At 39.2% G+C, this 12,753-nt stretch overlaps 1 protein-coding gene across 3 annotated transcripts in view; it reads right to left on the reverse strand.

The window, feature by feature from the left end:
- Positions 1–12,753, reverse strand: part of LOC135212622 (fas-binding factor 1 homolog) — a gene marked incomplete at its 3' end in the record, with an annotated part of 53,097 nt that overhangs the window by 21,908 nt on the left and 18,436 nt on the right. For all 3 annotated transcript variants that reach the window (XM_064246209.1, XM_064246208.1, XM_064246207.1), the window contains 2 exon segments: positions 1,500–3,964; positions 4,535–4,612. In XM_064246209.1, the coding sequence (XP_064102279.1) occupies positions 1,500–3,964; positions 4,535–4,612 (2,543 nt within the window).

A 12,753-nucleotide genomic window follows, 5' to 3' on the forward strand; every position in this document is an offset into this window, starting at 1 on the left:
TCACTTGAAAAATATACCATCAAACTGACTTATAAAAGATTTAATGAGTAAACTATAATTCTCTAAGTAAGACCAAAGGGAAGGAAATCCCAGAGATAGTAGAATGAAGTTACTGGAAAGAAAAGGATAAAATGTGGTGTAAAGTTTCTTTTGAGGATGAATAAACTAAACTGTAATTATCTCTGAATAAACAAAGCTAAAATTTTTTTAAAGCTATACTTTTGTACTCTGATCCATGAAATAATTGCCCATGATAATTAATTCCCCTTCCAATTTGTCTATTTACCATACTGAAATTATATGTGATGACAGTGCTAATAAAGGCAAGGGAAAAATTTTCAAAATTGACTTAGGTCTTTTGAGCCACAATAAAAAAATAAAAAGTATAGAAAGCTAAACAGCTACTCAAAATCTTACACACAGAACAGACAACTGGTCAACAAAGTCTAGCCATCAACAGTTGCTGGTAACCGCAAAGCAAAAATTATTAGGTATGTTATTATAGGGAAATAAAGTATCTTTACCATAGGAATATCTGGGTAATGAGGTAGTACTTAATTATTAGAAAATTGGGACAAACTCGGAAAATTTTTTTATAGTCTGCTGGGTAAAATGCAAAAGAAAATGCTTTCCATAAAAGGAAGTTTCGTTACATTATTTTGGACATATGAAGGTTATTGATACTTTTGAGGTGCTACATTAAATATCAGATTTAATATAACATATAGGGGCTGGATTAGGCTGTTATCCATGGACTAACCACTTTCAATTAATTCCCAGACTGAGTTTTAAATTCACCAATGTACTTTTTTTTGAAAGTTTTATACATTTTACAATATTTGAAAATATCTTTTTGTTACATGGTTTTTTCATTTGAGAGTATTTTTCTTTTGTTATAGACTAAACGGAGTCTGGCAACTGACTTATCCTTTGTCAACTTTTGTTGTATTCATAAATAAATGATGTAATTCTTTTTTATTAGCCTTACAAACTGTTATGATAATCCTGGGATCAGCTACTAAAGGCTGCCAAATACCACCTGCTGAGAGTTCCCACCTATTCAATTATCCCAAGCATTAAGGAAACTGTTACAATACTTTGTATCATAATTGTAATGTGTGTAAGAATATGAACAAACTTCTTTAAAGGATTTAGGTTCTATGCATGTTAGGTGCTGACTAAAGTGAGGGCATCCACTTGAAATATTTTTGCATTAATGAAGTACTACATACAGTATTAACAATAAAAAAAAAACACCACTAAATATCATTTTGAACTGCCAGATTCAGCTTGAATAAGCCAAGGTATTAAGACTAACCAAGGCAAATTACCACAAACTTGTGTTTCATTCATAATCAATTACAAGAACACTGAAACATTCCAAAATATTAAAAAGACACATTTTGCAACAGAATATTAGATATTTATGGACATACATAAGCCTTTAATAACTAGAATAAAGCATTATGTACACGGTACAATACCTTATCTTTACTTACATACTTAGCGTTGTGCCTAAATGGTGAAAACTGACCGACTTTCTCATGTGCAATGAGCTGTGCTCGTTGAGAAGCCAATTCCTGTTTTTCTTGGGCAATTGATTGCAACATTATTTTATGTTCCGACATTAAACTTTCCCTAGCACTGGCAAGGTTCTGGCGTTCTGTCTGCATGCTAAGCTGGAAATGCTTGCGTTCTTCAGTCAACGCTTTCCGTTCCATCTCTGTCTTCATCTGTTCCTGACTGAGTTTCCACTTCTCTTGTTCAACTTCTGAACCTTGCTGCATCAGAGTGCTCTCTAGGCGGGTGATGAGAACATTAAGCCTCCCACGTTCGCTTTCAGCTTCAGCTCGAGAGACTTCAAGGTGTGCCTCAGATTCTTTCAACTGCTTCTCTTTAAGCTTCAAAGCCCTCTGAGTAATCTCTTGTGCTGTTTCATGGCGAGTGTTGATGGTAGCAGTTAAATCCGTTAAATTGGCAGTATTGTTTTCAAGTTGTATCATTACAGTTTCTACCTCTTTCACATGCCCTGAGGCTGAAATAGCAGCATTCAGTTCCAAGTCTTTAAGGTACCTCATCCTTTCAAGAGCTGCACTATGTTCTTCCTTCATTCTTTCAGCCATTTCTGCATAAAGTTGTTTTGTACGATCAACTACCAAAGACCATTCTTTTTTTACATTTGCAACTTGTGTTTCATGTGAAGCAACCAAAGCTCCCTTTTCAGCTTGTACTGCAGCTATTTTTGTCTGAAAATCTGATGTTATGTTTTCAAGTTCTTCTTTTAGTCGCTGTTCTGTACGTTCCCATACATCTTTTTCCATCTGATGTCTTTTAATAAAACTTTCCTGTAAAATAGCTACTTCCTCTGAATGCTGTTTACGAATCAAATCCAGTTCTGCTGTCAATCTGGCTACATCTACTTCTGCACTTCTCAACCGAACCTGTAGTTCTTTCAATGATTCATCTGATTTGGCTTCTGGTACTGACTGAATCAAACCGAACCCACCCACATTAGATGTCATAGCTTCCTGGTATCTTTTCATTGCTGATGCCTGTAACTTTGCATAGTCTTCTTGTTGCTGCAAAAGTTGCTGTGCCATATGTGCTTCAAATTCATCTTGCTGAGCCTTCATCTGGGACAATGCTTTCAGTTTAGCTTCCTGCTGTTGTACAAGTTGTTCTTGGTGAGCTTTCATCTGCATAACTGACTGACTAGTTTGGATCTCTGCCAATTCCTTTTGTCTCTGTAATTCCTCCTGATATACTTCACTTGTCTTTTGCATCTGAGCATCTGGGACTACTGTTACAACTGGAGATCTGCCTGATGTCATACTCTTAGACTGTTCAACCTTAAGATAATCATCATGTGCTGAATGTGCAATAGGAGATTTGCTACTTTGTGCTGGGCTTGTTTGCTTCATACCTGGTGAATCTACATTAGAAGAACCCTGAGGTGGTTTGACAGGTGACTTCTTACTACCAGATAGCAGGTTTCCAAGCCAATCCTGGGATTTATTAGGTGAGCCTGACTTGGCTTTATTACTTTCATGGTCAACAGTTGCTTCAACAGAGGCTTCATCCATCTCCTTTTTTGCAGCTTTATCAGGACTTCCAGAACTTCCAAACAACCAATCATCACCTTTTGCTTTAGAAGATGAGGATGGATTTTTGGCTGAGTTGCCTTTACTCTGTGGTGGATCTTTACTTTCTTTGGTTTTTCCTCTACGGGACCTAACATTCCCTAAAATATCATCATCATCAATTTCAAATGTCTTTTGTTGTGTTGCAGATCTTGGATTTCGTCTCCTTGGTTCAGGGTCATTTAAAAAGTCAAATGGATCATCTGAACTGCTCTTCTTAGGAGTCCTTTGATGAGGGCTACCGGATTTGCCTGAAGATGGTAAGTAATGCCCAAATCCAAGGTCTTCCTTTTTTTCTTTTCCAATATTCTTGTATTTTTCATCCAGCACAAATTCTGGAGACTTCTCTTTTTTCCCTTTTGCCATTTCTGTTGTAGTACTCTTAGCTAAAAGACTATCCAAAAACCCCTTTGACTGAGGAGAGTCAGATGAAACTTTGCTTTTAGGATTAGAGTCTCCAATACCTCCTAGTAGATCATCATCATCATCATCAAAAGTAATTTCATCCTTTGTCTTTTTAGCCACATTAGCCTGTTTTGAGCTTGAAGAAGGCAGTGTCTTCTTTACAGGGCTTTCTTTTTTTGAGTGATCTTCAGGCATATCACTTCCACCAAACAGGTCAGACATCAACTTACTTTTATCTGGTTTGGTTGCTTTAGGTGGGGGTGTACTTATCTTTTTACCAGAATCTTTCTTGGGTGAATCGTCACTAAAGAGATCAGCCATTAACTGACTCTTTGCATTTGCTTTTGGAACTGATTCTTCAGGATCTGATTTATTTTTTCTTGGACTAGTAACTTTAGTTGATGAAGATGAAGTTATACCTGAAAAAAATTCCCAATCAAAAAAGAAATATTTAGACTATCCACAAGATATCAAAGACAGCCACAATGTAAAAACTGCAATATACTTTACTGCCCAATTATCTTAATTCTAGAAGTGTATGTTTCCTACATACGTACTTACTAAACAAGTCTTAACGATTGGCTGAGAGAAAATTTTCACAAATTATATAAATAACTTTTATAAATACCTATAAATTAATGAAAATATAAATAAACAAAGAAAATATGGAAATAATGCCACTAGTATATCTTTACTTGAACTTTTGACCTACAGTACATCACTAAGCTAAAGATACACATCCCATTCAGTCAGAGTTGAAATGATAAGCACAGTGGGAATAATTACCATAAGAAACATATAAAATTATATTTCTGACAAGAAATCTAAATTCATTGGTGGTTCTACCTTTCACTCAAGGAGCTCAAAGAAACGCTTGATTTAAACAGTAAAATGGATGAAACATATCAAGTACCATGCCAATAAAAGGGATGAAATAGTATATTTCACAGGAAGTCCTATCAAATCCAAGGAAGTACTACTGCACTAACCTGGCGATTTTGTTTTCTTTGGTGGTTTACTTTTATGAGTGTCATCATCAGAGTACAGTAAGTCATCGGCATCCCAATCTGGAAAAATTAAACTCTTAAATTAAATATGTACTAATACTACTAAATTCACATTCAACACGTATAAATTTACAATTCAGTACTGTCTAGCTTAAATTAACTAAAATACCAAACATATGAAGAAATCTCAATTGTTAAAATGTTGCATAACCTGACCAATAAGCAAAAACCATGTTTTTATTGCACAAAACATATTTTTTATAGCATTTACATGCATGAAGAAACACAATCACACAAACTGCAGAAAGGTACTATGTATACGTACTGGGTTTTTGGTTCTTTCTTACATTTTATATTCCTGGCTTCAAACTGTAATCAGACTTAGTGTAGAAAAACATAACGCTTCTAAATCAAGGAAAAGATAATCAGCCTTCAGGTGAAAAATATTCTCAGACTAAAATATTGTGATGACAATACAGTAATTATGATTCATAAAAAACATTGCATGATGGCAGTGTATTACCATTAGATTTCACATTTTACACTCCCTAACACGATTGATTTACATGCACATTGTTACATAACAAAGAATCCTTAGTTTTTTTTTTAATTTTTAGCTATTATCTGATAACAGTGAATGATACAAATTTACCAAATGTAATTAAGGAAAGGACCTCTTATCACTAGTACTTTTACTATTATACAGTCAGGTTAGTTCATAGGGTTATCTCAAGATTCAATGTCAAATTTGTAAAGAATAATGTTTTACAAACAAAAATTTATGAGAGTCTAATTACTGCAACATAAAAGAAACCATTGGGTGCCCTCTTGTGTGTTTACTGTACGCTCCAACCAGTTTCCCCATTTTAAGAAAAATGCATAGAGCTAATGTATTCAACATGAAATTGACAGGGATGTATAGATGATTTGTGTATAATACAATACTAAGAAAATACTACATTTACAGTAAATACTTATTGTCTTATTAATATATAGATGGATTTATACTTAAAAGATGTCTGTATTTTCAATGAAGTTTTTATTGTAAAACTAATATTGTAATACCTAACTGAACAACTGAATAAGCCCTGGTCACTTACCAGCCCGAACCGTCATTTATTAAAAATTTACCAAATCTTTGGTTAAAATAAACGATCAGTGTTGCCAATCTCCTGGCAAACACCCTCGTTACCTAGTTACCAGCCCACCGCTGGTAGCCCTGCCTCACAGGCCGGTCACACCTGCCCTCTCACATCAATCATAACTCAATAACTTCGTATGAGAGGGGAGGAGGGTGGGAATCATTCAGGTGTTCAGGTAGGTATTACAATATTAGTTTTACAATAAAAACTTCATATTGCAATACACCCCCTGAACACCTGAATAAGCCCGATTAACAACATTAATTTGGAGGTGGGGACTCAAATCTGCCCGGCCCTCCACTGTACCAGTTGTCAGTCAATATAATTAAACATTCACCCGACTCATTTTCTTTACCAGAATGCATTTGGAGACGAGTACCCGAGTCAGTCTCAAGTTCATTTGTCACTCGTCCAAACTAATCTCCCATGTGTGACCTTCTAGGCCTCCCATGTGTGGAGGGAAAGACTCCCTGCACCTCTACTCTAAAGGTCAAAACTCACTGAGTGCGGGAGGGATACAAACCTGTTTCCTCTCAGCTGGCTATGTGCCTCACCTGAGTGGAGGAAAAACTGAAGACCTCCCATGTGGCTCTTGGCCTCTCATGTATGGAGGGAATCTGAAGACCTCCCATGTGGCTCTCGGCCTCTCATGTATGGAGGGAAACTGAAGACCTCCCATGTGGCCTTAGGCCTCTCATGTACGGAGGAGAAAACCATGTCCATCGGTGCGTCTGCGACGGTCGTCGTCGTTCGTAGTGATGTCCTCTCCTGTAGACTGTAGTGTTGTACCTGCCTGTCTGTTCTCTGCCTGGTTGACACTTGGAAGAATACCCTCAGATAGACCCAGACATGTTCTTTCCTATCTGTCCTAATACTTAAAATCCTCTCTTGATATATGATATCATGAATACCTTCTACATATCCCTAATATCCGCTACCTACTCTAATACTAACTCAGACAGCGAGATTGTTGGGTTTAAAAATAGAATTTAGGCCAAAGGCCGCGTATTGGGACCTATGAGGTCAGTCAGCGCTGAAGGGAAATTGACAGAAAAGTTTGAAAAGGTGTAACAGGAAGAAAAACCTCTCTGTTGCACGAGTCCAGTGTTAGGAGAGCGTGGAAAATAGGATGAGAGAATATGAAATCTGGAAAGTAAAGAGAGAGAGAGAGAGAGAGAGAGGAGGAGAAGAGGAGAGAGAGAGAGAAGAGAGAGAAGAGTGAAATTACACTCATCTAGGATGAAGAGAGAATAAGAGAGAGAATTACAATCGTCTAATCTCTTCACCTCCGTAAATTGCACCCTCTTCTAAGTTAAAAAGGAATTATCTAAACGATAATATACTCGTATAACTGCGTACAGCTATGAACAACCGAACGAGAACTTGTTGCTAATGCGATCGACTCCTATAACAACATCATTATTGTATTAATCCGCTTGCGACAGTAATCGAATCTGATAGCAACATCCGTTATTGTATTCATCCGCGGGCGACGGTAATTACTGTATTCATGTTATAAATGTAACTGAAGCTAATAAGGCAAAATTACGTGCATCAGCACCTTAGACAGAAGTCCCAAGCTTTTGGATGAATTCAAACGCAGCTGTGGAAAAGAAACTAATAGCATGAAAGAGCTCATTAACTTTGTTTTGTTTTCCACACCGACAAAAGGATTCAATGAAGTATATAAAGTGTTAAGGTTCGTAATACCTATTAAAACGAGTGAAAACGAACGGAATCCTAAATTTAACGCCATCTAACCCGAGGGAAAAACTAGCTTCCAATGAGACGTATTAGTCAAATTTTGGCCTTAAATTACATCGTAAGACGAACATTATGACTTCGTTCGATAAGTTAAGTATCCAGATATTCATTAATATGCTAACTAGGGGCAAAAACATTAGCCGAGACCAAGTGATATGGTTGAATCTGGGAGCCAACGAAAAAAGAGACTAGACCGGCATCCTTGTCGTCTAAGCCACACCTCCTTACAATAGTGCTGTTTGACGACAAGCTAGTGTAATTGTAATTTAATTGAAAAGTAATAACTTAATATTTTAAGGTAATTAATTAACTTTATTAGGCCTATATTAATTTCAGTTGTCACTGTAATTTGATAATACGACTGGTAATAATTTGTAACTGTAATTGACATAAGCGCAATGTAATTACTGACGCAATTAGTCTGTTAGACGCATGAAGACGTCATACATACGAATTCCTTACCTGACATCTGATTATATGCCACAAGATAGATACCTTACTGACTATGTTAAATGTCAACATAGTTGAACACACGTCTCCTTCAAGACGTTTGTACAAACCTGGCATAAGTGAGGAAGAGTTGTTACGTTAGTCATGCTAGCCAATCAGGACAGAATGAGATGGATACGGCGACGCAAACCCGTATTCGTCATCCGCTGATTCCAGCGTGAATGACTGCCGAGTTAGTGTTTAATACTACGCTAATATATGATACATATAATACAATTATAATGCTTTAGTCGGACAGAATCCGATCCCATTCTGTTCGATTCTATTCATATTGAATTATCCTCAGATCGGATTCTCGTTCGTTTTCAATTAAACCTGTACTGAATTATCCGAAGTCAGAATGCCTTGAGCCTAAAGCGTTAGCCACTATAAAAATAGCTACCGATATGTAGTACAGCGAATAATTTAGGCTAGGCTAGGCTACTGAATATGCATACGATATATCATCGTGGAAACATTTTAACTAGGCTAGACGTAGAAATTTAATTTTATTCGATTTCTCTCCATACTAAATATCGTAAGTCATAATGCATTGAACGGAGAAAACCGACCCGAAGAAACCTGCACTTCTCTTCCTAAACACTATGTAGCCTATTATCCCTACTCGTCTGTATCTGACCTAATTTTTCATCATCCTGAGAACTTACACATCGAGGGAAGGGGAATCTGCTGCCAACACTGCCTGCTCCGCGCCAGGGGGGACGGCGGATCCTGCCCTGTGGGCTTGCGGATCCCCATAACCCCCAGCACCGGTTAGGGCTGTCTCTGGAACAGGCAGGGGAGCTGGAAAAGAACGATTAGTAATTTCAGTACCCCTATTGCTCGATCTATCCTCACTTAATCTTGACATAAAATCGGTAAACAGAGACTCATACTCGATGTCAGCCTACTCTCGAGTCTCTTAAAGAGCGCTGTCTCTAAGTCTTTATCTTGGTCTACGTCAGTCCCTTCCTGCCTACGCTTACTTAATACGAGACTTTCCTATGTTTTGAGATACCGTAACCATCAGGTCCAAAGACCACTCCTGACATTCCACACATCTGGTCTTTACATTACATTGAACAGGCCTACAATTTACGCATAAGGAATGATTATCGTGTCTTAGGGTACTCATCCTTTTCTTGCATTGTTGGCAAAGACGATACGTTGTTGAACTTCCGCTCGTCGTTTTCTGTGATGTCGTGGCAGAGAATGCAGTAGCCGTTGTCGCAGCCTGTGTTGTTTCTTCCTTTGCAGAATCAATGTCTAATGACAAGGTATTAAGCTCTTCATTACCGAAAGTTTGTTTGGAGGTAGGTGGGTACCACCATTCAAGTCTACTACACCGCACCGGGTGGGGCATAAAGGTGGTACGCATAGTACCACCAAAACATGTTATTGTTATAAATACAATTAAGTTTGTTCATACTTACCTGGCAAGATATATATATAGCTGTATTTTCTGAAGTCCGACAGAATTTAAAAATTCGCGGCACACGCAGTGGGCGGCCAGGTGGTAGTACCCATTATTCCCGCCGCTGGGAGGCGGATATCAGGAACTATTCCCATTTTCTATTCATATTTTATCAGTGCCACTGTCTCCTGAGGGGAGGTGGGTGTGGGCACTTTAATTATATATATCTGCCAGGTAAGTATGAACAAACTTAATTGTATTATAACAATAACATTTTGTTCATGAAACTTACCTGACAGATATATATAGCTGAATCCCACCTTCGGATGGTGGTGGGAAGAGACAGAAATAGGATTTTGGGAAACTAAATTAAGTAGATGATATACATCTTGGTTCCTGACCTGTTAGCATAGCCGACTTCGTGATTACTGTCACCAAAGTCTGCTTCTGCGTTACTAGAGTTGCCAGCGAGGTAGAGACCTGTAATGCTGGTGCGCTCTAGATGATCTGTCAACGGGGGCGTGACCACAATGTGACTAGACCATATGACCATACTTCTGAGGACACCGAAGCTAAAACCACCACCTGACCTAACCTATCAAAGTTAGTTCCATAACTTCTAGGCTAAAGAAAAGGAACGCGCCTCAAGCGACCAACCCTTCAAAGTTAAAAGCACACCTATCCCTTTTCTATAGGATAGGATTCGTGTTGCTTCCTGCACCCAATAATATATCTACGGATATGTATGGTCCTAGCGACTTACGGATCTGAAATGTTGTCTTCACATCCGTCGGAGTGTGAAGCGAACACAGAGTTGCTTCTCGCTAAAGCGTGGCACTCAGGATGTTACTGAGTGTCATGCTCTGTTTGAAATGCTTCCGAGGCCGCGCCCTCACCTCTTGAGCATTCATATTAAGAAAAAATCTCAAATCTTTATGCAAACATAATGAATGAGACCTCTTAAAAGAACTCCTTGGCTATAATGCCAGGGTGTTCTTGGACATGAACCAGTCTGGTCTTTTTACGGAACACCGCAAGATTGTCGGGAGTGTGAAGCGAACCCAGAGTTGCTTCGCTAAAGCGTGGCACTCAGATGATACTGCGTGTCATGCTCTGTTGAAATGCCTTCCGAGCCGCGGCTTCACAACTCTTGACTTCCGATGCCGCGCCTCACCGCTGAGCATTGATATTAAGAAAAAATCTCAAACATCTTTATGCAAACATAATGAATGAGACCTCTTAAAAGAACTCCTTGGCTATAATGCCAGGGTGTTCTTGGACATGACCAGTCTGGTCTTTTTACGGAACACCGCAGATTGTCCGTTGACCTTGACTTTCTATAGTTTTATCAAGATAAAACTTGAGAGACCCTACAGGGCACAGGACTCTCTAATGCCCTTGCCCAAATAATTTGTGCCATACCCTTGGTCTCCAAGCCTTCGGGTCAAGGGTTAGACAGGTTTTCGTTCTTATCAAGAACGGAAGGCTTAGAGGACAGACCGCATTATGTCCTTTAAAGCCAAAACCTCTGATGATGGCTAAAACCTCACTAACCCTCCTTGCCGTGGCTAGAGCGGTTAGAATATTAGCCTTTCTGGTCACGTGTATTAAGTTCGCAGAAAGGAAGGTTCGAAATGCTTTTGGCATCAGAAACTCAGACTACGTCTAAGTTCCATGCCGGAACCTTTGATCCAGAGAATTTCAAGATCTCCACAGACCTCAAAAGATCGTGAAGCTTTGTTGTTTGACAAAGAACCGAATCTCTGAGCCTAGAGGCCGTCAACAACATATTTGCATATTCTACAATAGTTAGGACTTCTATCTTATCTCATACTTCATACGGAAAGATAGAACCATAACGAAATTCACAGAGGTCGAGGGTGGAGGAACAGTCATTTCCCTTCACTATCTCCAGAAACGGCCCGCTCCGATTGAACACTGAAAATAGGCAGCACTGCTTTGCCTTGCCAAGAGACTGCCATTAATCTTGAAGATCTTATCGCTTCTCGATAGTCTGAACGCCTTCAGACTCAGAGAGGAGAGATATTAGATACTTCACTAAGTGACGATGTTAGATTACACCGATTCTCTCGGGAAGGGTCTTTGGACAATTCTCTGAATTACCTGACCTCTGTGAATCGAACCTCTTAGAGGCCAACATGTGGCGACTAAAGCTAATCCTCTAGGATCATGAATAAGGGAACAACTTAAGAGGAAGCTCCTTCGTCTTCAATATTACGAAAAACTTAACGAAAGGACGCCCTCAGTCTCTCCTCACTTTCGACATACTTCTAAGTGAGGATTACTCAGACGTCAGTAGTTGTTGCCTTCGATCGAGAAGACCCGCACGGACGTGCACTAGTTTAACGAACCTCTTTTGTTTTGAGGATCGTTACGTTCCGTGCCCAAGCCCATAACCAATTCTCTCTTCTCGAGCTATGAGAGAGCTGAGAAATTATCCGAGATGATTTGGGCCACTCGATCCAAACTCACCCTTCGAGGAACTGGAGAGCCGACCAATTTGGCTTCCAATTCTTTCAGACAATGTGCCAGAACATCTGTTCTCTGTTCGGATGTCTGGCACCCTCTCGCTATCACCCGAGGTGATCCTCAAGCCGTTGAGAGAAAATTAGAATTACAAGATCTTTGATGTTATTCCAATTTCTTCGTGAGGAAAATTTGTAGAGGTCTGAATTGCTGTTTATTCAGGGTAAAATAACAAGCTTCTCCAGCGAGGAAATGGTCCCCAGCAAACTCATCCATTCCCTCACTCAGCCTGCTCTTCCCTAAATAAGGCTGCGCTTTGCATAGCAGGAGAGCATTATTATAGTGCTATGCCGCGGTAGATTCGTACAGAATGTTACCGTGCGGTAAACCCGCACCTAACAAGTATAAGAGATATCTTGTTGAAATTTTCTAAGTAAACGGCAGGTATGATCATTCAAGATTACTAGAAATTTCCTCAACCCGAGGCTAAAATCCATGATTGTAGGGCAGAGAGACGGTTTATTCAGCCATTCCCGCAAGGGAGAGAGACGTAACCAACCGCGCATGACACCGAGACTAGCCGGTACTGCGTAGATCACAGTAACAGCAGCCTTGATCATCGTCTCGCACTATCTGCCTGAGTTGCCAGCTACTCCTTTTACGAAGGGATAGGTATGAAATTATCGAGCACAGGAAACTCTCAAGCAGGCATATTTAAACGAAACAAAATTCGCTAAATACAGAAGCTGAGTTGGTGTTTGCAGTTCAATTAGAAATACTTCTCGTCTAAGTCGCAATCCATAGAATAACTAGGATATGCGCCTACCCCTCGGACAATTCAACTGCTTAGTAGAATCCATGTCGCGAGGTTAATATACGTAGTATATTTATAGTATTCTGAACAA

This window comes from Macrobrachium nipponense, chromosome 41 (assembly GCF_015104395.2).
Source record: "Macrobrachium nipponense isolate FS-2020 chromosome 41, ASM1510439v2, whole genome shotgun sequence".
Classification (NCBI taxonomy): Eukaryota; Metazoa; Arthropoda; class Malacostraca; order Decapoda; family Palaemonidae; genus Macrobrachium; species Macrobrachium nipponense.